This window comes from Sinohyriopsis cumingii, chromosome 5 (assembly GCF_028554795.1).
Source record: "Sinohyriopsis cumingii isolate HCF-2022 chromosome 5, ASM2855479v2, whole genome shotgun sequence".
NCBI lineage: Eukaryota > Metazoa > Mollusca > Bivalvia > Unionida > Unionidae > Sinohyriopsis > Sinohyriopsis cumingii.
In genome coordinates this window covers 94,650,536-94,677,163 of record NC_142965.1, presented here as the reverse complement: position 1 = coordinate 94,677,163, position 26,628 = coordinate 94,650,536, and the positions used below count along the sequence as shown (strand labels likewise).

Here is a 26,628-nt window from a genome sequence, read left to right as displayed (position 1 = left end):
CTGCGCTTCGGGGAGGGTTTCCTCTAAAACTCTGACAAAATCAGGCACCATCACGTATAGCTGGGTCTTGCTTATATCAGTTCGAGGTCTTCCCTTTTTGCTTGAAGCAATGCAGTCTCTTCGGCTGCTGCTTTACTTTGCTGCATGCAAGAGAATGATCACTGTCACAGTGTGAGCTATGGTAAATGCGCGTTATCTTTACACTGGTAACTTTCGAGTGCCTAGTAGAGAAGAGGTCAAATTGATCCCAATGCTTGACCTGGACTGAATCCAGGACACATTGTGTTGGGGTTTGGTCCTTAAGAAGGTGTTGGTGATGGCAAGACTGTGATGCAAGCAGAGTTCAAGCAGGCGCTAGCCGTTCTTATTCACCTCCTCCTCCCGAAATGTTCCAAGCAGGCTGACCAGTAGCAACGGTCGGCACTTATTCTTGCAATGAAGTCACTAAGGATGAACAGTGGCTCTTGCAAGGGGATTTTCCAATGTTATCATTGAGATCGCCGTAAAACTGGTCTTTAAGTTTCGGGGAAGATTACAATTTTGATGCTTAGGCACTAATCAGGCTGATCAATCCATCTGATTTCAGACGATGAAGTTTCAGGATCCTCTCAGGATTTTTGGAAGGTGGTACAATCAAGCTAAACAGACTGTTCTTGATAGCGAAACTAACGTCATGGTCTCATGGCTTATCTTTTCCTTGTCAGACGAATGAACAGTCTTTCTCTCTGAGTGTGCCGAAATACATATTCTTCCCTCTATTAGGGCGACAACGTCCATCTGAATCCTGTACAGTTTATTGTTGATCACGGCTGTCTTCAGAGCGTCATGTACGTGTTGTAGATTTTCCGAGTGTCCTGGTATTACGTTCGTCAAGTTCCACGTTCCCAGCCTAATAGCTTGTATTCTGCTATTCTGTCTTGTTATGCCTAATGCAAGATTTCATATACACTCTAAGCCCCACTCACTCACTCAGGCAGGCAGACCGTGACGAGACAGAATCTCATTTACTGGGGCTTTCCCAGCTTGTGCCAGGCGGTATCTGTTCAGTGAGATCTCATCATCTTTCCCACCAGTGCAAGCGACCCATGGTGCCTCGTTGTACGCCAATCAAGTATTGAGACTTATAACCGGTAGCTGTGCTTTTCATGTTGTGTCGCAACCACATGGCGAAGATCCCGTGTCCTTTCCATGGCGCACGCCTGGGCATATTTGTGGAGACAATGGGTTGCCGGTGCGTCAGTGTTCTCTTCTCGGCTTCACTAGTATAACCCAAAGGAAAGGCAGTCCCAATACCAATTCAGATGGTTTACTCCCTTATCATTTGTTTTTGACTAGGCACCCATAAGGCAGTGGGATTATTTGCCTATAGCTTGGGATCTGGTTCACGATTTGAGAACCTGTGTGTATCTACTCACCTTTAGTCCTGAATGCTGAGTGTCTGATGGCCAGCACTTCTTCGAGTCGTCTGTAGTTTAGCCTGAGTCGGCAAATATTCAGTTTCCTTGTGTCGTCACGTGCAGGCAGTACATGAGTCTTGTTGCTGGATTGGCTAGAGACTGGCAGGGAGAGGCTTGCGCACTAGTCTCTCCTTTTCGCTTTGTTGCTAGTCCTCGATGGAAGCTGAAAGCGAGAGCTACCAAAACTACTATCATTCACTGCTACACTATACTATCACAGCAACCATTGGCTGGAAACCGACTGTTTAAGAGTACTATTATATGTTTCAGACAGGTCATCTGGTTAAAATCTCATATATTTCTTCTCGATCCGCATGTCGGTGTACTGCCTTGAACGTTTTCAAAACACTTATAGACTCTGACCATATCAATGTGACTTCGTTTGGAGGACTTCAAATAATACGGAGTGAAATGTAGTCATTTCTGTGAAGAATTGAGCTATGAAAATTTAATGGGATGTTACGAGACGAAAATGCCTAATCCATAAGTAGGAGCTCATTGAATTTTACTATGTTCGGGTCGCGGCTGCCTGCTTAGAGCTAGGTATCTTAAAAATGCACCTAATTTTATTTTGGCTTTCAATCGCCTTGGTGTCAGTTTACAACGTGTCGGACAGGAACCGTTTTGGGTGTTCAACTATTTTTCTTATTTTTCTTGCACTGCAGACATAATAAAAACCGAGATATATATGTATTCACTTGTTACGGTATTTGAGCACACACACACACACACACACACACACACACACACACATATATATATATATATATATATATATATATATATATATATATATATATATATATATATATATATATATATATATACCTATCTTTTATTTATAACGCATGCAATACATATGTGTGCCCTTTGAACGGAGTTCAGATTTACAACAGGCAGCTGTATATTGACCGAGTGAAAGAACTCACATCACCTGAGTGTATCCGCTACAAAATGTTGTTCTATGCCTTTTGTGGCTATTCACAATCACCTTTGCATATTGATAAGTTGATTGTTTTCTTTTCTTAGTTTCTATTTTTATTGACATTGATTAAATCAATATAATGCACACTTATGATGAGAGTAGAGCACTAACTTAATGTGGAATAGAAACTAAGCGAAATGACGAACCAAAAAGATTAAATATTTTAATATATTTACAGTTGATGTTAAGTCATTATTCTGCTTTAGTAACAGTACCACTGACCATAAAAATCTCCCCCCCCCCCCATCCTTTGGTCAGTTTGACTTATGTTTTATCATCATTCATAAGTCCAAAGACATCATGGGATGACACAAACGAAATTCCTCTACGTTCGTCATTTCATAGATTTTAGCCCCTATCTTGCTACGATGATACAGAGAGAGAGAGAGAGAGAGAGAGAGAGAGAGAGAGGCCTTTGGACATTTTCATATTTAATTAATAATAATAATTTTTAGAATATGTTTAAGAAACAACAACAGAACATTAAATATATCACAGTATATGTACCACATAACCGAGAAATTTACCGAATAATGACGACATGGTTTACAACTTTGTATCATTTATAAACACTGTTGATAAATCCCAAGGAAAGTGCAAACATGTCATTACGACGAACCATATTCTTGTAGGTTACTTGGTGTTAATTCTATTTCAAGGTTTTAATCCAGCCCAGATTCCTTTTCTATCTCACTCCTCATTTCTGCGTAACTGTCCGTTATGCATGCGAGAGGAGGGGGAACAGAAAGCAGAAAGGATTTCGAAGTAAATGTGTACTATATTAAATTCATTTAATAAACGTGGATTATTAATGTTTTTTATCGTTATTTTGATACCTTACTAATGATTAATGTGTGGAACTTCATCATTGATCTTGAGCCAACAGCAGACGGTCGCGATAATGTTTATATATGCGTATTCTTGCACCATGGGCGGATCACAATTCGATATACCAATAGTACTGGTAGATGAAATTGCCCTATGCCAACACTTTAATTGCCATGTTTTAAATGTATGTGCTCTATATATATATATATATATATATATATATATATATATATATATATATATATATATATATATATATATATATATATATATATTATGGTGCCAATTAACAAAAGAAATTAAAAAACGAAAAATCTAAGGCATCAGTATGTGAAACATATACCATGAAAACGTATGTTTCACCTGGAAGTTGCAAAGATTGTTTCTATCAGTGGATGCGTTTTGTGCATGTAATGAAAAGTTTGGAAAGTTTATCAGTTGGTTTTTGTGCATTTAATGGAAAGTTTGGAAAGTTTATCAGTTGGTCATTTCAGACTCTTAAAGAAATAAACAAGAAAAAAAGACGTGTTATATAAAAATACATGTAGGACATTTGTTTTGTTTTCTTTGTTGAGATATTCGATCTAGGGAGCGTGCCATTCTTGAAAAAGCTGCCTACACGCATAGCATCAGCCGGACTATTATTCCCTTGGTGCCAGTTCTGGCTGCAGTCTTAACATTCCTTGGTTACGTGATGACAGGGAACGACCTTACTCCAGCCGAGGTTAGTCTACACCCAGAACTGATTTATCTGTTTGAATCATTTGTATTCATATTTTCCTGACTTAACAATAATAATAAAGATATTCATTAGTAATGCATAATCCAATTGCAAAAACCGTCGATATATAAAGGATCTCACAAGGGTGTGCAGTTCTTTTGAAATTTACATATCACGACATCACGATATGTCGCTCTTACCTGTTAAGAGGTGATAATTCACACGATAGCATATCACAAATCTAAAATATGTAATATCAACTGATGAATGAATATGAAACGTCGGAGAATGTAATATAAATCTCGTGAATGAACTCCGTTATAACTTAGTTGATACTTTAAACAAAGTACTTAAAAACTGTTCTGCATTATTTTTATGTTATCCTTAATGTGCTGATCACGTGGCTTAAAATCACTGGACGAAGATAACATGCATATATACAATTAATATAAATCTGTATTTATATACCTAATTTACTGCTTAGGAATTATTTACAGGCATTTACGATCATCGCTGTTCTTAATTCCATGCGCATGTCCCTCGGGGTCCTTCCGTTTGCTGTAAAGGCTATGACAGATGTATCAGCTTCATGCAAAAGATATGAGGTAAGAATACACACACACACACACACACACACACACACACACACACACACACATATATATATATATATATATATATATATATATATATATATATATATATATATATATATATATATATATATATATATATATATATGACATGCTTTACCGTATAAAACTGGCAATAATATGTTTGCAATTATTTATATCATATTTCAGACAGCACATTATATTGTTTCACTCTTTCGCTTATTTAAATGTTATTTATTTATTTATTTATTCATAACAGAGCATATTGTTGATGGAGGAGATGCAGCGACCAAAATGGAGTGTAGCTGATGAGAAGTTTTCTATAGTGATGAAAAAGGCGACATTTACGTGGGAATTGCATCAGTTGGATGATGCAAAGCTAAATACACGAGAGAAATACACGGATGTAAATCATACAAGTATGTAAAATCCAAAGTAATTAAAGCGGAAAAATTCTACAAATTTAATACTTTATTAGAATCACGCTATGGATATATAGTTGTCTTAAAAACACAAATTGTATTAACAGTAACCCAGAAACCACGTATCGACATCGGTAATTGATAGAATTCCGAATTGTTATTCTAACGATAATTTTAAAAACTACTACCTCATGGACCGAGGCAGTGTTCTAAAATTATTAATCAAAAATGAAAGGGAAAGGTATTTTCTGAGGCATTGGAGACCTACTTCCATTATCATAATCAATGCTATTAAACGTTATGTTCTTCCCCGTGTTGGGTTGTAGTAAAATCAGTTGTTGTACAATGCCAACAATGTGTTCTTTCCGAGTTGCTTACACGTCACTGATATATTGAACATAAACATGTTTATAATAAACAGAAATGCTTGAAACTCGATATTATCGCAAGCATGACTGATTTTGATTTCAATCATGCGTTTCTTTCTAGATATGAGCGAGATGGTTAAACACGATCCTATACACAAAGAAGAATGCCTGACAAACGAGAACGAGCATTTGTTTGATCACGATCATGTCAACTTAACTCCAATAACTGATCACCCAACAGCATCTTCCATCGATGACATTACTCTTACTATTGAAAAGGTATACTAGTAGCATTATGGGATAGATAAAGCATACTAGCAATGGGATAAAGTATACTAGTACTAGTATGGGATAAGGTAAACTAGTAGTATTACATGATAAGCTATGCTAGTAGTATTACGGGATAAAGTATATTAGTAGTATAAAGGGATAAAGTTTACTATTATTAATAATGAATAAAGGTATACAAATAGTAATACAGGATAAAACACTCAATAATTCACTGTAAGTTCCATTATTACATAGTCTCCTGATAATAAAGGTCCAGTCAAAGATAGTCTCCAAGAGGACTCTGTTATTCGCTGGCCAAACATTTATACGTTTCGACTAGAATTTTTATTACATCATAATAATGCAATACATTTGAATCAGCAGGGCGACCAAGCGCATTACATTCTGCGACCGAGTACTGGTAGCAACACGTCCTTTGAATGCTTTGCAAATGGTCCTGATTTAACCTCCAACATAGTCGACTTGGTGGCAGGCTTTATAAAATCTTTGCATCGTTTCTTCTCATTAGCGAACGGTCATTGGAACATGAAAGTTTCACTAAATTATGTCTAGTTGATCATGCAGGAAAATGGTACTAATGGTTCCGTTAAGGCCAGAGTATATCTTTACCTTATCACATTATGAGCCAAGTAATTCCCCCCTCAAAGCGAGAAACCCGGTCAATTTTCATTAATCTGATTTTGATCGGAGACATCCGTGGTCAACCGATTACAGTCAAAAGCGGGGACACAAGACTTGATGACGTCATCACCGTAAACATAGAAGCCAACACCACGCCAAATACCGTAGGTAATCCTTATGTGATACGCTATTCCCATATTGCGCTTGATAGTATGCAGTAATCTTTATAACATTTACCAGTATTTTTTTTTTTTAAAGGTAAAACTGTCATACATTAGTTTTTAAAAGTCCATCTCGTATACTTAACAGTTAATATGAAAATCCGCATCACCTGGGCTTGTCTTCAGCTTAAGTTTGCGTTTCAAAGTATTCCCCTCCCCCAACTGATGACCAATGTTCACCCGAATCTTACTGTATTTAATGTACGCTATATCTTCTCAAATCCGCTTAAAAATGCGGACATGCCTCTTTTAATTCTCCCTAGAATCAATTTGTCCGCCATTTGCAAATGTTTGCCCTTATTAGATCAGTAACTAACAGAATTAGGCCAATGTATCACATCACTACTTTTGGAGCACTTTCCAGAAAGAACGAAATTAGAAGCGACTTCGTGGCTGAATTCAGAGTGGCATCTCTAAATTTAAACACCGAATATTTGAACGTCGTTTCAACCTTACATCTTGATAATTTCAATGAGATGTTTATGTCAGATGGCTTTTTAAAAAAAACCGAAACATTTCCTTCACTCCAAGCTTTAGTTCGATTGTAGGAATGGTACGATGTATGAAAAAAGGTGACAGTGGGGCTTTACTATACTGTAATCTCCGGTGTAGTTGTCGTAACCTTTTTTCTACGGAACAGTGACTGAGCAAATCTAAAACTTCAACTTTCGTCGTGAGAAAGACAAATTCAGATATTTTAATTTTCAGTGCAGTTGGAGAAAATTGTTTTTTTACCAAACAAGTCCGGAGATGACCGACTATATGTTGGCTATATTTGAAGCATTGTTGTACGTTCACAAGCTATATTTAAACGGAGACAGATGCAGTATTGCTTAGAAATAGAACAAGCACCAACTACATTGATAGAGAGTTTTATTTTGGTTCGTGTGAAGGTAGTAGTCCTACCTTTTGGCTCTTGTTAAGGCAAATTATGACTTGTCAGAAAAGGGAATTGTATGGTGGTAGTTTGATATACGTAAAGAGTTACCGTTTATTTACACAATACATAATATCAGATTAGTAGTATACTAAGAGTAAGATCGTTATCGCTGACTGTCGTGTCTCGAACAACCGAACGGATCACTGCAAATATATTGGCAAGCTCGTATGCACCGGCTCTTTGAAATTTTGCGAATGCCAGAACAAAACTCTGTTCTTCTCAGGGTAGCATCTGCAGGAAATATGAAAACACTGCGCTTGTCTCGCATTGGCAACCGTATTTTTCTACTGATAATTAAACAATGTTGCAATTAATCACTGTAGCAAATAACCTATACTGGTACGATAATTAGCTGATTGTACATATATTGAATGTAGGTCTACATGGGGAAAATTGAAAATATGGATGATATTTAGTCTCTGTTAAGTAGGTACAGTATATTACACTCCACCTTAGAAGTTCCATTTCTGACACGAACTTCGTCTTCTTAAAATGCAATCTTTGCTCTAAGAACCACCAAAATCAGGAACGACTACTCTTACATGATCCCAAATAAAACTCTATATCAGTGTAACTGGTGCTTTATCTATTTCTAAACCTGACTTATCTGTCCCATTTTATTCCAGCTTGTGAGCTGGAAGCAATGCTTCAAAAATAGACAACATTTTTTAGGTTTTCTCCGAGCAGCATATGTGGCGAACAGACCACTTTTTAGACAAGTTTATTCGCGAAAATATAGCTTCCTACGAAAATGAAAAATACAACGTCAATAATGCCAAACCGAAGCTTCTAACTGACCGAGATTTCTCTAATTGTGTTACTTTATCTTTGACGCTTGTGTTTTTGTGTGTTTGTTTACCCTTCGGACACTCAGTGTTGTTCGTCACCCTCCCTGCTGCTTAAGTGTGTGCGTAATTAAATCATTATTATATCATTATATCAATAATGGAATCTCACACAGATATATTAGCTCGCGAGCGAATAGAGGCAATTAAGAAATATATCCCCGTCCATGATTATGTCAAGCAACAACCACAAGAACGTCAGGAGTCTAAGGTGGAATTTACAGAGGGTGTATAACATTCATTTGAACCGGTTACGAAGGCTCCCAAAGGTCTTATTCCCACGTTGAAGCAAACTGCTAAAGCAACTTGAAAAAAAGCAGAAAGAACTATAAAAATAAAAAAAAAGATTATACGAGAACTTCAAGGTGAAATAACCTTTGCTCCACCAATAAAAGAAATACTTGAAGGTATTGACCAAGCTCGTGTTGCAATAAGTGATATAATGGATCGTATACCAGAACCAGAACCAGAACGAAAACAAATTAAACGAAAAAGTTGAAGTGATTAATAAATTTACCAAAAACGTATTACCGCCATAAGAGGTATTAAAAACTTTGGATCAATTATCTAAAATTTCAGCGGCAAGTTTTAGTAACAGATTTTTTTTTTTTACAACCCGAGTATGCTAATAAGCCTGTAGATAATACCAGCAAAGATGTAGTGATATAAAATATATTGCATTTCTCGATAGAATAGATAAATATTTCTCATTTTTACAACAAAGCCCACAACAAGGACAACCACAGCCACAACCTCCTTTGCCACAATCTCCTCAACCACAACCTAAAATTAATTTTATTTATAAATTTACTCCTGAAGGTTTAGCGCTATCAGGGATCCGGAACAAACAGTAAATATTGCCGCGTTTGGATATGATGAAAGACGTAAATACGTAAAACCCAAATATGTTAAATGTCTGAAGCGTGAAAATTGGATTAAAGATGCGTATATCTTTGCTAATAATCTTTTGTCTATCAAAAATGACAATAAAATGTTTACTAAATTTAAACAGGAAGTAGACAAAAAAATGGAACACTTAACACTAGGTGATGAAGAAGAAGAATGGTATGATATAGAACCTGGTCCCCGTGCCACTTGAAGTGGTTTTGCTGCTCAAGGATGTGGCCTTGTTGCTCCATGTCCCAATAATATTCTTGCTGATGTTGAACGACAAGAAAGTCTATTCAGCGAAAGACGAGCCGGTAATAATTCCCCAGAAATTATCAGTGAAGCAGCTGCTATTTGTCAGAGATTATTTACAGGCGGTATCATGGACATTAATGTTTATCGGTCTTTCATCGATGAAATCGTTGATGATTACCACAGTGATTGAGGGTATGTAATTAGATCAGTGACAATAAAATAAGATGATCATATATAATGCTCATCAAGAAGCTGCAATGGTTAGGGTGATAAATTCACGATTACCAACCTATCAAGTTATCTACGGTAATGGACTTGGTGACGTTGTTCATGGTTTATTTAGAAGGACAGCCCCAAAAGCAATACGGATTGCAAAATAATTATCAATGAAAGCTCTTGACGTTGTTCTTGATAAAGGTATTGGTGCCCTTCGTGATATTGGCAGCAAAGCATTTTTAGCAATCAAGGACAGACTAGCACGATTAATGAGACGAAAACCGCAATCAGTAAAATTGCCCAACACTGAAGTTATGGCTGCAACTGTTAGTAAAATAATAAATCAGGCTGCAAATAAAAACTTAACAGAGTTGGCTTGTGAAGCAGAAAAAATATTAATGCAAGTCTGTTTGCAGGAAGTGCTCTACGTTTTAGACGATAACAATTATAATAAAAAAGTTCAAGCGTGTATCCGATCCACCTTTTGACATGGACGCACCAATTTTCAAAAATTAATCTGTGCGTAATTATCAGTATTATTCTTATGAAGCACGACAGCTAAATCAGCGTGGTCGAACTGAGCTGCAAGTTCAGGATACAAATAGATATTTCTTGCACGCTGAGGCATTTATTGTAGTAGAATGAGAACTTGTAACGGACGTCATCGCTACTACACCATACGGAGCTAATGTCAGAGTAATTTTTTGTTAATAATAATATCACGGCGTTATTCAGAAGTGGTATACACATGATTGATGGAAATGAGATTGAATTAATTAAAGATAATGTTGATGTTGCCATGGCGATATTGGGTCTAGCAAGATGTTCAGATGATTATACAAGATCAGCTGGTGAGTCAATGATGTTTACCAAAGATAATTTTTACCAACCTGATGGCAGACCGCATCTTTCGGTACAAATAACACGGGCTAGTGCGACTGATCCACAACCGGATCGAATGATAGACAGACCCGCCGCCAATTTTCCGATATTATATGGAGCCAAACCAACTTTCAACTTAGGATTCGCAGCACGTCGATCAATGCTGAAAGATGAAATTGGATGGTTTTCACGTGTAATTCCGTTGTCACATAACTTTGGATTGTGCAGAAATGCAAGATAGGTTACTTTCGGAGAGAAGCATGCAGTTGCACTTGTGAAAAAGGGTAATGATAATGATGCTATCTGGCGCGATGGTGGCGATGCTGCTGGTAAAGTAATATTATCTTTCATTGTGGATGCCGGTAATGACTCCGTCGATTAATGACGAACAACGGTTGCTCTTTTTCGTGGACCAAGGTGGTAAATCAACATTGTCATGGTTGATGACGATCACAGACAGACTCAAAGCGTAGTTAATGGTTTATTGACATCGACAATAGCATCAAAGCAAGGTTTTTCTGTACCAGGACATATATGTATTGCTTTCCATGATACTGCACGATTAAACTCTCAAGAACATAGTCCAATGGTATTTGACAAACTTGAAGTTAGTGAACTCTCCTTAAGGATAAACGGACATCAAGATCCATCTGAAGAAGTATTGTTAAATTTTGAGAATAATCATGTTGCGCGTGCATAACATCGTTTATATCATTCATGGGGATTGATCAAAATGTTGATTCTGGTTTGCATATATCTCAGTTGGATTTCACAACGCTATATCGGTTCTATTACGTTTAATTGGAACTCATATATTTGTTCAGACAATCAGTCGTTGATACACATTTTCGAGCTCGTGTGACAAGAGGAGCTATTGCTGAGTAAAAAACAATTGGTGTTATTCTTTCAGAGAAAACAATGTTGCTTGAATATGTTGGTGGACAAAGGAGGGTTATTGATGCCTCAGTAGAAAACATATGATAAAATCGCTCATGATTTTATGTCATATCATCACGATAGTGTCAGTCTGACTCCTGGTCAGACTAAAAAAAGCTTAAATTGAAATAAGCAAATAGATGCGGAACGAAAATAGCACTAAATCAAGATCAGATCGCAGGTGGTCAAAATAAGCTATCACTGACAGAATGTCAAGTCAGGCACTTCAATGAAGCCAAACAGTCAAAGACCGGCTTACGACTTAATCTTTGTGCGTGTGCCATTAAAGACGCAGTCTAGACGGGTGGTATATTTCCACTTCTTGCAGTTATGCCAGCGTTAAAAGCCACTGAAGCCCCAACTATTGCAGAAGCAGCTGCACTTTGTGCTGTTGGAACTGCTGCTGGGATGGCAATAAAGAAAGCAACAGGTCACGGAATAAAGACTTCTATAAAATGGGAAAGGGTCTAAGACTACCAGGAACCCCCTATTCGTGGTATGGAAAAGGTCTGAGACTTCCCGGGACACTTTGCTAAACACAAAGCGTTTTGAGTTTCCTATGTCCATATTTGGTTTATTTAATGCTTCCAAGCGATTATACAACAAAACCTCCAGAGGTGTTTTTATGCGTCAACAATTACCAAAACAACCAAGCCATGTTGAAACCGGTATCATTAATTTCGATGAAAGTTCTGGAAAAGGTACTCGTTGGGTTTTATACGTTATTGACCCACGTGGATTTGTTTATTTAGATTCGTATGGGCTGACACCACCAACAGAATTTTTAAAATATGTCGGCAGAGTGCAAAGCAATCATCTTCAAAACACTCCCGTCTGGTATTAACATTATCAACACATCCAATAACTGACCCACCAATATGTGGCCGTGAAGTACTCACTGTACTCGGCGCTGTGTCATCATCAACAGCACCACCTCACATAAAGTTGTGCACGAGTATACAAGTAGACGGTATAACCGTCCACCATCGTTTTAAACAGATCTTAAAGTATAATGTTATATATTTATGGAAGATCTACTCTGAGTAAAACTCAGGGCAAACCTCAAGCCGAATTATCTAGATATGCAGCCCTTCACGAGGTCAATGATGAACTCGTTAATCTTTTGAATCTCGCAAATGTGGACCAAAATGAAGTTGATCTTTTTCAGGAGTAACAATGACGATTGAAGACGAGCAATATTCCGTTGAGGTATATTATTATGCGGGTTCCACATGCGACTGAAGATAACCTAGTGGTGTTTACTAAAAACGGTAAAATTAAAAACTCGAAGCGACCAATCTTAACACTCATGGGAGAGATGACTGGAGGCCTGAGAATAATTGGAAATATTACGTATGGCGATCTCAGTATAAGAAAAATACGATTATTAATGTGAGAGAACCAAAATCAGACGATGATGTGGCAACAAAAAGATACGTAGACAGCAACAATAACACGATCAGAACTGAGATCAGTAAATATGTTTCTAAAGCCGGTGATACAAGGAAGGGCGATCTCAATATGGCTAACGCTCAATATGGCTAGAAATACAATTGCTTATTTGAGAGAACCATTAATAGATGATGCAGCTGCAACGAAGAGATACGTGGACAACATCAACATTCCGTTAATGACATTGTTAATAACAATCAATGATGGCTTGACCACATTTAGATCCGAACACTCTAAGCATGTAAACGCGTTTATAAATCTTCGCAAAAAAGGAATCCCTGAAGATTTCTTTAGAAAGCCAAAGTTAATTGGTATTAAATTCTCTGACATCAAAATGATCACCGACAGTGTAGTATATAGAGCACCGTCTGGCTCAACATTATGGACATCACTCAGTAAATTCATCAAACATACCGTTGATGTAACCGGTTTGTACATATTTTCAGTACTCTGTACTACGACATTTATGATATCTACCAAAATTTCACGGTGTTATCCACTAACTAGATCCACTGGATATATGTTGGTGATGTTGGATCAAAAAGACGAGGAAACATTCTTAGTGGAACCCGAAGAAATATGTTTAGGTTTGTTGTATTATTGGTGTCTTGAATTAATCGCTACACTACCAACTACTTAAAATAATAGCGAACTCCTAAATCGACGTTCAACATTACCGATACAATCAAGTATGTGAGTGGCAAACCAAACTGAAATATATCTTTGACGAGTATACAGTACAAGTTTTTTTAAAATAGAGCAGACGTGTAGTTGTCGTTGACAAAATTGTGTTTTCGGCGTCCGCTGTTATTGCTTAAACCGGCATATTGCTTTCAACAATAACAGTGACATCGGCATAAGTTGTAAAATTTGTGTTGCAGCTGCAACAATATTGCTGGTATTCTTAATATCATCGCCAAAAATATCTACATGTAAAAAAATAAAATTGCATGAGTATACGATAACATTGCACATGGAGACGTTGGCATATTCTAAATTATCTTCGTTGATATCATCAAGGTTTAGTGATGGAATGATATCAGATCAAGAATTTACAGAAATTATCTAGGTAATGACTGTATACGAATCAACGAATGATTTAGAAAACCATGATTTAAAATCCAATTTTAAAACTCGGGGTTTAGAATAATATTGTCACAAGAATTACTGCAACAGGTCGTCTCTAATACAATTCCCTGAAAAACCAGGATGATATTAGCAAGCTCATCCAACCCTGAATTTAGCATTAAATTTCCAACTGCGATTCCAGTGAGAGAAATATCAGTAGTACAATTACGAGTATATCACAGCTGGCCAGATATTAGATCAAATTCATTCGGTGGCTTGCAAGCAAATAATTCACTGGTATTTTCGTATAAAAATAAACAGCATTGAACTCTCGACTGGAATTGTGGAGTATACCCAAGGGTAATTATCAGATCGAATAAATCAACGATAACTTCCTGTACAGAATCAAATCTATGATTGGAAAAGAATCCAAAAATGCTATCACAGTTCATGAGCTAACATTTTCAGTGGCGATGGAAATAAACTAGCTGTTGATATATATTCTTCATCGATCAGAACTGTGTTACGATGGCCAGAAGTACAACCACCAGAACCTACAGTAATTCCTCAGCTGAAACGATCTGATTATGTTTCAGATAAACGCTCGAATTGGGGAAATACTCCAAATTGTAAGAATATTCCTCTGTGGAGAGCAATAGAAGCTCAACCCGACAGTGGTGAATTACGTATCGCCGATGAAATGTGGTAGATGTATGGAACACCCTAATAACTATATATCGTAGATGATACAGAATTTACTTTTGATGATTTTAATTATGAGTACAAACGATATCGCGACAAATTGTACCAGTTATTCGCCGATTATCTTTTGTCGTGACGTTCACAGGAACAAGGGAGGAATTCATCAAACAAATAAAACTATTGAACCAGGTTACATCTGACCTCGAAATAGTTAATCAGAGTGTTATGCGGTCGGTGATCGAGTCCAGAGGCGAATGTATTCCGGATGGCACTAACTACTCACATCAACAATAGTTCTTCAACAAATATTCTACCGCAATAAATCAGCTGCTAGACGCAGATCTACCAACATTTAAATTTCCTTGATTTAACACCGAAGAGCTAAAAAATTCAGTCAATGATATCATCGATGAATATTTTCCAAAAGCACCTGAAACATGGGGAAAAATAGCCCATCCTCCTAATATTCCCAAACACAATAATGATCCACACGATGGAGGTCGTCATATTTCACCATATAACATTAACGATCGCAGTCAGTCTTGTATGTAATACAGTTGATGGTATCAAGTAGATCTTGAAAAATTCATTCAGGCTGAACAGGGATATATTTTGTATACATTTACACCTAAAGCACCATCTGGATTTTTGATTGTGTTAGAACCCGTTAATCGGGTTTATCTGCGACGTCATAATCCGCTATTATCAAGGATACATTTCAAACTTACTCGCCAAACCGGACACGTGCTTGATTTGTGACAAGAAGTTTTAAATATAAATTTGTATGTACGATCATAAAGATCTTTTCGTATGTTTTCAAGCTGGTGATAAATTCAGCAAAAGTAAAAAATTCTGGTTCTAATAACAATACATAGTATTATCTGAATAAATATTATAATTAGAATAAATAATATTATCACAATAGAAGAAAAATAATATTGTTCACTGATTATCGACCACATTTTATAATTTGCTGGGGTAAATGGTCCTGAAAATAATATTTATAGGACTAATTTCATAATTTGCTGGGATACATGGCACTCAAAATAACGAAATTCTCATCGACAAAATTGTATAATAATTATTTCATAAAAAGATAGATTTGTAACAGAATTTATTTTTTACTGATTCCTGTCCAGATTTAATAATTTGCAGGGGTAAATGCTACTCAAAATAATGAGAATCAGTCAGCAATGATAAAATCATTGATCATAACTGGTGCTCAAAAGAATGAAAATCAGATAGAAATGACAAAATGGTTGTTCATAATTTTTGGGGTACATTATATAATTTCAGAAACTCCTGTGAACAATTTTAGGAATATGTGGAGACCAGATGATTTGATAGTTGCCAGTGGAAATATAATTCGTGATACACTTCAACAACAAATATTTCTGTTACATAAAGAAAAATTTTCAAATCTACCCGTTCCATTGTTTTATCGACTGTTAGATACTAGAAAACAAAACATTCAAGTTAAAATTCCAGGATGTGGTAGAGAAAAAAATATTGTGTTAAATGATTTGTTTTAGTTCGTGTCATTGTTGTTGAGAGCGCGTTAACGATGGGCAAAACTCGGTGGACTCTAGGATAAGCTATAAAAACGTCACAAGGATTAACTATTTCTGATACAAATATTTGGATTGTTGATGATCGTATTGAATGATCAAATGTAGTTTATCTCGCAGTGTCTCGAGTCAGAAGAATATTTCAGTTACGAAGGGATGTCATGGAATGCGCAGTGAATAATAATCAATCTCAGGAAATCAACGACGATGTGGTCAGGAAAAAATTTGCTAGTTATAAGCAGTGTGACAAAAAAAAAAAATAAGCGCGACTTTGATCTCGATGCTGAATTTATAATGACACTGAAACAAAGACAGAATAATCATTGTGCGGGCCGTAACACGGTAATGTTGTCGCAGTATTCAACTAATAATCCAAGATTAAATCAGTCAACGATTTCCTGATCGCGATGTATTGCTATATGTTCTCGCCTGATTTTGACGCTATGGTTTTTCATTAGAGATGATACTACACCAAGAAGTTCATTGCCAGGATCAACTTGTAGCAACTGTGGTCATTGTAGACCACCACGTTGATAAATTCGTTCAAACGTAGATGCAACGTCAGTTGCAGTTTAGTTGATAGTGGTTCTGCTTCTTTATATCTACTTGCAAAGTCAACGACAGTCAACGCGTATATGTATGTGCGTGATTGACGTTTACGTGTTTTAATAGTATCGTGTTGTAAAAACAAAATATCTGCTTGCCGAACATGATTGGGAGTGCTGACATCAAAATATGCATACTGAATTTATTTAGGTGGGGGTAGATAAATGTGCCATATAGCCTGTCGTGCTAACCAGTTTGCTGCAACAGAACATGTTTACTAATCGCTGCTCTACCCCTCCAATATCCTCTTGGGCTATAAGGAATTGATTCAATAATAATAATAATAATAATAATAATAATAATAATAATCGGTTGAATAACAACTGGCCTTTAATGCTAGTTTTCATTTCATCGCGGATTTTGCTAGGAAGCTATCATTTTGTTTCTGTGAGAGATTTTAGAAAAATGGAATTTAACTAGTGAATTTACCTGACATCTGCAATATGTCGTTGTTGTAAATCCTTATTTTATACGCTACATCATGAAAGTGATATAATTGATCAATCGCATTTATTGGATGCTCTCCACGTCTTGGTTGATCTCGCTCGTCACATCGCAAACATTTTGTACAACTACTTATTCACTCTGAGCACATGTGTTCGCATCCCAACGATATCACAGTGAGGTTGGTAAAAACACCATCTGGTACAAGTTGAAAACACCATCTGGTACAAGTTGAAAACACCATCTTGTACAAGTTGAAAACACCATCTGGTACAAGTTGAAAACACCATCTGGTACAAGTTGAAAACACCATCTGGTACAAGTTGAAAACACCATCTGGTACAAGTTGAAAACATAATTTATACTGATTTACTCCAACATAAGTTTTTCCTGGGTTTTTGTTAAATGATATATATTCCAACAGGTTAAAAGTGATACAACTAGAATTTCATGTAAAATTTTAACCCTTGACAAAAATGGATCTATGGAGTGCAACCCTAGCAACCGCTAGGTGAGATAACTACCGAACAATTCCACTTGATGTTGATATTATTGATTTTCAAGGATTATTACAGCCTTGAGTTGTGAAATTGAATCATGAATTTCAGTAGTTTAAAGGATTATGTATTATCGTTTTATAAGTGAACATGAATATCAGTGGGAATTATACCAACCGTTGCTTGTACTAACAATGTAAAATATGCATCAACTTAATGACTGAAGGTTTATGACGCACGACACTAACCACCAATATATCCACTATATACATTTATACTGTGTGGTATTATTTTATATATATGCTATTTAGTTTGTTCCATCTCGCAGCTTACATATACTATCGGTGACCAGTCGAAGAAACTGACGTGAGATGTAACAACAAATTCATGTCTGATTCAAAGTTATTCTTCAATATGTAACAGTTTACATCGGAAATCTTGATATGCATCAATTTGTTTACGTTTCAGGGACAGTTGGTTGGGGTATGCGGTGCCGTAGGATGTGGAAAGACCTCACTTTTGTCTGCCTTGCTGGGACGAGTAAGTTTCTGTTTTAAAGTTTTCCTAAAACCAGTGGAGCCCCGTTTGAAGTCCAAATAATACCCAGTGCATTGATTGTTAAAGCAGAATTTTTAAGAAGCAGGAAAAATATTTATGTGACCAGTGGAATTCAAATCATTACTTTGATATACATTAACCTTTCTTAAATCTGAATTAATTACCAAAGGTTCCGATGATAGTATCTGTCAAGACTGTGTATTTGTATATTACATTGGTATAGTTTATAACAAAACTTTATTAGTATATATATATATATATATATATATATATATATATATATATATATATATATATATATATATATATATATATATATATATATATATATCAAACTTTAACTTTTCTGGCAAGCTATGCTTTCTCAGTGCCAGAAATGAGTACATGCGTACAGTAATGTATTGTGTGTCCGTTGTGTCTGACGAAACTGTATATTGTTAACCGCGTTTTCTTATTTGTTCTTTAATATGAATTGCATCTCCAAATCCTCACAGATGATCCATCGATCTGGAAAAGTAGCCATGGATGGAAGTGTCGCTTACGTGGCTCAGCAGGCCTGGATTATGAATGCCAGTATCAGGGAAAACATTCTGTTTGGAGAAGAATACGATCAAGAAAGGTCAATCTCGTTTTTTTACCTTATTTGTACAAGCAGAGTAATGTCCCTTAATTGTACATTTCAAAGTATGTACTCCAAAACAAATTGGTTTAGCTCTCTTCAGTTGCCTGCATTCTGTGAGTTGGCAATGGTGTGTTCATCATAAAATATGATATAAATAAAACGAATGTTAGTTCGTATGTGATCAGGTTTTATCTCGTTTTATGTATGCAGGTTTTGGTAACGTTATCCATACCCAAGCATCTGAATGGCATATTGTACTTGACTAGCAGTTTTAAGAATTTTTAAAAGAAATATTGTATATATTTAGAATTATTATTTACATATTTAGTAATTGAAGACGTGAAAACATCGACCGTGCTTTGTCTGCTGTGATCAAATGTGTGCCTAAGAACACTTGGATTCAATCTTTTCTTGGCAATCACTCGAAAAGAGCAGACTGTTTTATTACCCATCACTTAAATAAATATATGGCATAGGCATATTAACTCAAATGCTTGCGTTAAGATAGTGTTCCTTGATTGGCTAAAATTCGAACATCAAAAAGCATAACATTCTACAATATTTGTATTCAGTTATTGACCTTTGATGAAGTTTATGTGATACTTTATTAACCATTATTCCTCATATCCACGAATGCGATGCAGAGGTCAAAATTATATTTATATTGATTCATACAACTCCATATTCTCCGTTGATTATAATTGTCTATAACATTGTTTTGGAAAGAGGTTTGAAATTTATAGTGTTTGATATGGTAGAATGACAGATAAACTAACTGCATGATGCCACCAAAATACGTTATTAAGTCAGGAGAGTGCAATATCAACAGCCAACGAAAAAGCATATCACTCATGGAAATCTTATAGTAATCAAATATATCGCTACCACTTAGTCACAAGCAAGCAGTTAAATTAGGAGACACTTAATCATTACAATGAATACAGTTATTTTACTCACGTATTTAATTATTTGCATTACTTTATTGCGCTGAGTATAGGTACAGTGTTATTGTCGAAGCCTGCTGTCTTAAAGAAGATTTTGTATCATTCGTGGATGGCGATTTAATAGAGGTAGGCTAATGATGGTACCTGACACTAAACAATACTTCCCTACGAACAATATTTTGTAAACTTTTGAAACAAAAATTACAATATTTAATGCATACATCTCCATTCAAAATTATTTAATTGCAATTTAGAAACGCACTCCATATTAATATTTGATATCATTTCATACGTTTAAGCCTATATAATTATAATATCATTTAACGAATGGCTGTTCGTTTGGTTCATAAGAGGCCCAGTAGTTCAAACGTTAGAGTGCTGGACTCCGACGCAAGAGACCGGGTTTGAATCCCAGACCAGGATGGTTCAGTTTTGTATCCCTAGGCAAAACACTTTTTTCTCATTGTCCGGCAAAAGTAGTAAAAATATCTATGAAATATACAATCAAATTTGACACGTAACGTATGCGTGTTCATTTGCTTCTACAATGCAGTTCTTCTTATAAACAAAATTACAGGGTTCGATTTCCAAGCTAGGTTGATTGGATTACTGGTTTGTATCATTAGGCAAAGCACTTTACTCTCACTGGCCAACAAAACGTAGTCAAAGCCTCTATGCAAACTACCATAAAATGACTTAGTCCAACCCAACCAGAAAAGTTGTTGTGCATCTCTGACAAAACCAGTGATTAAACCGTTATCTATTTATGATTAATAGTAAAGTAAAAAGATTTACATGACCACGTTCTATACGGTCTTTACCATCTTAAGCTTTGATCTGTAAAGGTACTGTAAACTACAATTCTAGAAAACAACAGTAGGATGAATAAATGATAAACACGTTGATAAGAGTACACGAAGAACATTATTACTACAGATTTTCATCGAACTGAAGCAGTTACTGATGGTCTGTTTAGTGAACATTCTTACCAGTCTGCTGTTCTTTTGAAGTAAACGTTGTAGATGGCTTCAATATGAGACTGGGAAGACACGCATTTATTTTTGGATTAAAAGTCTAAGGTGAAGGTCTTAGGAAATTTATGAAGGATACCGGTCTCAATAAAATACCTCAAGTCTTATGTCTGAAGTTGTATGCCAAATCATGTCCAAATGTTAGACATTGCTAGCATTTTTGACAATAAAGATACCTCTAAATTTTGACTCCATAGATCAAAGGTCAAATTCAATGAGAATGTAAAAAGAAACATGGATTCCGCAATTTTGATATGCCACGATTATATAGTCATAAACTAAGTAACAGAAAAAAGCAAAGCCCCCAATATTTTTTTATACGTAACAAATATTTCAGCTATCAAAGTTATGAAAAGAAAATTTAAAGGAACTAACAGTATTATGAATTAAATCTAAACTAATCCAAAAACTGTTCTACCCAAGTATAAAAGAATCGAATGGTCCAAGTGAATTCAAGGTCATTGAATGTACTGATCTGCTAACAGTCCTGATGTATCACAATGGCATGGTCTAGAACTCCTTTAAATAATTCACAATAGCCCCAGAATACTATTTTAGCCGAATGAGTACTGTATAGTTCAAATGAATAATCCAGACCAATGTCCCCTCTCTAATTATATCTAAGCGCAGCATTAAATAAATCCGCAGACTGATATTAACATAGCAACATATAAAACAAGAATCCGAATTAGTAATATATTAGTGAACAGCCCTTTTCTTGTATACACCCATACGGTGTTAAAATGCAGTTTTCTCGTACTCAATACGTGATATGTTGCAATTTCCCTCTTGACCGACCCATCCAATGGGAAATAACTTAATTCTTCTATGAACGTACCTGACCTCTTTAGCCAATGAGAAATTACTCTAAACTTGTCAACAGGTTCAATATATGGGATGAATTTAACTTGTAAACATCTTTTAATAGCTGCATATCTTTAAAATACAATCTACACTCATGGTCTTATTATTTTGTTTATATATGATCACTACAATTAAGTCATTAACAAGTATTTCACACAGGTTATATAATCTTGTATCAAAGGTTGCACAAAATATAGATATACATATTAGGTATATAATGTATCATTCACAATACTCTATGTTATCATTTTTAGCTTACTTTGTCCTTCATCCCTCGTGACTTCCCGTCGTCCACCATATTTGATTCGCCCATAATTAATATAGTCAGCTTTTTTTCTCAATTCTTTAAACCACTTTAACAAAAGGTGGCAGACAGCGTTCCATTCTGACATGACATTTAAAACGTTTTTTCGCTTCTGGTCTTATTTACATAGCTCCAGCCCAACCCCAACCCCCCTCATTTTGTCTGAGATACGCCTTTTGCTTTTACATTCAGTCCTACTGTATCCATACCTTCTCTCAAACGACAGATGGAAAGACTGGCATTCATACCGAATGGTTTTTCTTTTCTTAGATAGGTGAGCGTGGAATAAATCTTAGTGGAGGACAGAAGCAGAGAGTTAGTTTAGCTCGCGCTGTATATAGTGACAGAGACATCTATCTCCTCGATGATCCTTTGTCCGCAGTAGACACACACATAGGATCTCACATATTTTCCGAATGTATCAAGAAAGTCCTTAAAGGAAAGACGGTTCTTCTGGTTACCCATCAACTTCAGGTTCGTTTTAATTTCAAATTTAAAGTACAAATATCATTCGTGATTCTGCAGATTAGTTGTTATTTGTTTCCCTTTTCTTATCAACGCAGTTTCGTGACTTCTTGTTTAGAAATTTTTAATTGCAAATCATAAAGGAAAACATATCCACCATTAAAGCAGACTTAACTTTAGATAATAGGGTTCAATTCTACATTTTCAGCGTACAGATGCAAATGCGTAAGCTAGTAACTTTCGTAGAATTTAAAAACAATTTGCTCTGTCGTTGAGTTATCAAGTTTAATAGTTGTAAGGGATTTACTAATAATATGTGGACTAAACTTGACACTTTGTTCTGTATTTTCAGTTGTCGTTCCTTCTTGACACTAAAGCGCGTCTCATCTATTGTCTTTGACCATAATAAAAGTCCCGCTACACAAATCGTTGGGTGAACTAGTGTAATCTCGCTTTTGTCTACAAATGTGCATCTCCTTTAACTTGAATTTGACATTTTACTCGGAGATATGCCTCTTCTTGTGTAGTAACACTTTTGTCATCAAGTTTGTGTCTAGTACTTAGCTATCATATATATCCCTAGTATTTGAACAACTGTGACAACATTGTGGTTATGAAAGATGGGAGGATCATAGAGAGTGGTACCCACGATGATCTGATTGCAACAGATGGGGAGTATGCCAGTCTTATCCAAACCTTCTACACCCAACAGGAGGACAATGAGAAGCTTCCCCCCGAATTTGACGCAGGTAAACTCTGTACCAAATAAGCCAGTCTATATGAATTTCATCATCTGCATAGTGTGAATGTATATTACTAAAATCTGATTCGTTTTTTGAAGTTCACCCGAACGCAAAGCCTTCGTAAATGAGAAGCAATGTTTAACAAATATTTTAGTGATCTGCTAATAACAAGCAGCATAGTGAAGTGATGGGTGACTACAGCAAATAGTTGGTATGTGCTATAGGATTCCCTGATCCATATGTTCTGTTTAAGATCAAATTCATCTCAAACAAGCAGAAGACAAAATCTCACAGGATAATATATTTTACAGTTGCACCTACTGTGCAAATATCGAAGTTCATCGTGATGTGATAGTGTAATTGTACTAAAAGCTATTGAATGAAATAACAAATTATACATAAACCAAAAGATCAAAACTGTTATTACGCGCTGTAAAATAACATCATCTTCATTTCTTTGTCTATCACAGTCTGTTTGTCTTTCTGGACAGTTCTTTAGCCTGTTTCCTCAGTGTTCCATTTATATTGCACTGTTCTTGTGTCATGTTAGTCCTGTTTATGTTGTCTTGTTCATGTCTCATGTTAGCCCTGTGTATATTGCCTCGTGCTATTCTTGTTCCTAGAGCACTGTTCATGTGTCGTGTTAGGTCTTTCTATTGTAAATGTTATACATCTGGTTATGTTCATCGGACACATATGCCCAAAAAACATCTTTATATTTTCCAGTAGCATCTTGCTTCATTGTTCTATTACTGTTTATTGGCTCTGAAAGGCAATTATGCATTTTAGTTTTTTATATATATAATTTGGACATGTACAATTGTGTCAAGATGAAACCTTTGCAAAACTCTGTTCTGTTTTATTTCTTTTACTTTTTTTATTTATTTGACTTGTTTATTTTCATCACAAGTACTGTCTTCATTTAAATGTGACAGTAAAGGTGAATATGTACAGCCTGTGTCTTTTGTATATGTTGTGTTGACTTCTCCTGTCTGCTACGTATTGTCTTGAAGCCTTTGTCTTTACACCTTAGACTGTATCTCAAATTTAATTGTTTGTCCTCAAAATAAGTTCGTTTCAATGTACAAGTCTATATGTCGCTGACTTCCAGTCTGAAACTGAGATTTCATTTGCACTTTAACTGTAAAGGAAGAAAAGTGAAGTTATTATGGATATAAATAAAGCTGTAATGTTTTGCAAAGTACCTTGATATTTATATTTGGTAAGGGGAAGGGGGCCTTTGGTATCATTGCATTTGTTCTGGAACGTCCTTAATCTGAGCCTCTTTCCGCGTTTCCATCTGAGACATATCTGCAATTCGCTGTCTGAAATAGAATGACATTGTTATAAACATCGACTATAATGTAATAATAATGTAAAAATGTGATGTTCAAATCTAAATTACTACTGAAAGTGAATCGCTTGTTGGAAGGACAAATTTCAGTTTGCAAACGTTTCGTACCAGCATAAAAGGCATATATTGTACTATAAGCCACTGTTCCATGTAAAGTATGATCTAGATGTAACATGCGATTACCATTCAGGTCAATAGTCTGTTTAATATTTGCATTTGACAAAGGACAATTGTCACTTACCCAGACCTTAAAGACAAATTTTGACTAGAATATGACGGGGTTTGAGATTTGGATAAAATCTTGATAATTCCTTGCTATCCTGAGAACAATTTTAATTGTACAAGTTATCTTCATTTTTTGGACAAACATCTTAACTTTATTCTACTTTGCACTTTTTATGTGCAAATAATTTTGCAAGAGCAAGGTATGGATTTGATACCTGCATTTAAATGTATGTCACACGTATGCAACCGAGTGCTTCTGAAATGAAAAGGACGGGTGCCATGAGGTTATTATCAACAGGGTATTAACGATACCTTTAATTTTAATCTGTATACCATTGGTTGCACAATATATACCGTATTCGTTTTTGGCCTTCGTGTTGTCAAATCAATGTCTCTTCAGTATTTGTTTCTTTCATTATAACTTTTCAGGGCACATTCATGAAAGAGAACTGTTATATGTGTTGGCTCTAATAAACAGTAAAAAAGAAAGGGTGAAAACAACAAGCTTAGAAAAATTTAAGAAATATATTATTTTCCTGGAACAAAACAATGTAAAAATGAAAAAAAAATAACAAACTTACGGTTTTAAGAATCAAATTGAAAAATAATCCAAGAATAATCCACAAATTAAATTTTAGAAGTCCTAGCAATGAAATGTTCTAATGAATTCAAGTTCGAGTCCCACCGAAAAATCCCAAAAGGAAGGCGATGATGTTTACAGTAGTCAGTATGGTGCTGTAGTGTCTACAGTTCTTTGTTATTCCACAAACAATAATATTTCGGTGTTTGAATTTCCGAATAAAATTTAAAGAAATGTCTTTTTCCAAGAATTCTGTATGAGCACTCAAATATTTCCAGGAAAAAGAATTTTTCTGTTAGAATCCAAATAATTTTAATAACAATTAAAATGTAACTCCAAACTTGTCACTAACAAGACGAACACCTTACCTGCCAGTGTTAAGAAGCCCGCCTCAGATTATTTCTCTATAGACAAAAGTTATACAGACAAATACTGTACAAAACAGATACCCATATGAGGGTCACGTGATCACACTCCAGAACAGTTTAGAAGGTATTCACACGTCTAAGGGCACATATTCCAATAACGCCTCGAGTTCATTGTTATCATTCAAACATTAAAATTGAATTTTTTTTAAAAAAAAAAGTTGTTTTCTTGATTCTCCATCAAGGTACGGAACTAGGTCACCAAATGATGTAAAGTACGGTGTTTACGACTAACAGTCAGATCAAACTAATTTCTGGAAAATATCAAATTCCTGGTAAACAAAATTATTTTACTTTGACATGTAATGAGGTTAAAAATTAATAGATTTTAAAACCTGCAAACAAATAAATTAAATCAAATATAAATTTAATGAAATATATATAACAAAACCTTTAAAATACTTCATGATAATAATATACATAAGCGAAAGGCTAACTTTAACAGTCAGGTATTTCATATATAAAATATCTGTTGCATAAATTAATCACTTTCAAAATTCGCAATTGTCTCAAACAATTTTCAAAATGTAGAGATTTCCAGTATGAAAGTGTAATGTATTATGAACAATGATCTATGTTGCAATGCAAGATAGCAATTTACTTGTAAAAGTATTAATCGAGATGCATATACTGTTTTATTGTTCAGTTCAGGATCACAACACAATTGCAGTGATATAGTGCTTGAA

At 35.5% G+C, this 26,628-nt stretch overlaps 1 protein-coding gene across 1 annotated transcript in view; it reads left to right on the top strand.

Moving 5' to 3' along the window:
- The window catches only part of LOC149799795 (ATP-binding cassette sub-family C member 5-like), a 47,934-nt gene that overhangs the window by 9,295 nt on the left and 12,011 nt on the right, over positions 1-26,628 (top strand). The window contains exons 8-17 of the mRNA XM_089958282.1: positions 3,846-3,994; positions 4,489-4,596; positions 4,865-5,024; positions 5,517-5,674; positions 12,150-12,179; positions 18,296-18,367; positions 18,880-19,004; positions 20,005-20,077; positions 22,421-22,624; positions 23,199-23,364. Coding sequence (XP_089814408.1) covers positions 3,846-3,994; positions 4,489-4,596; positions 4,865-5,024; positions 5,517-5,674; positions 12,150-12,179; positions 18,296-18,367; positions 18,880-19,004; positions 20,005-20,077; positions 22,421-22,624; positions 23,199-23,364 — 1,245 coding nt within the window. The remainder of the gene's footprint in view (positions 1-3,845; positions 3,995-4,488; positions 4,597-4,864; positions 5,025-5,516; positions 5,675-12,149; positions 12,180-18,295; positions 18,368-18,879; positions 19,005-20,004; positions 20,078-22,420; positions 22,625-23,198; positions 23,365-26,628) is intronic.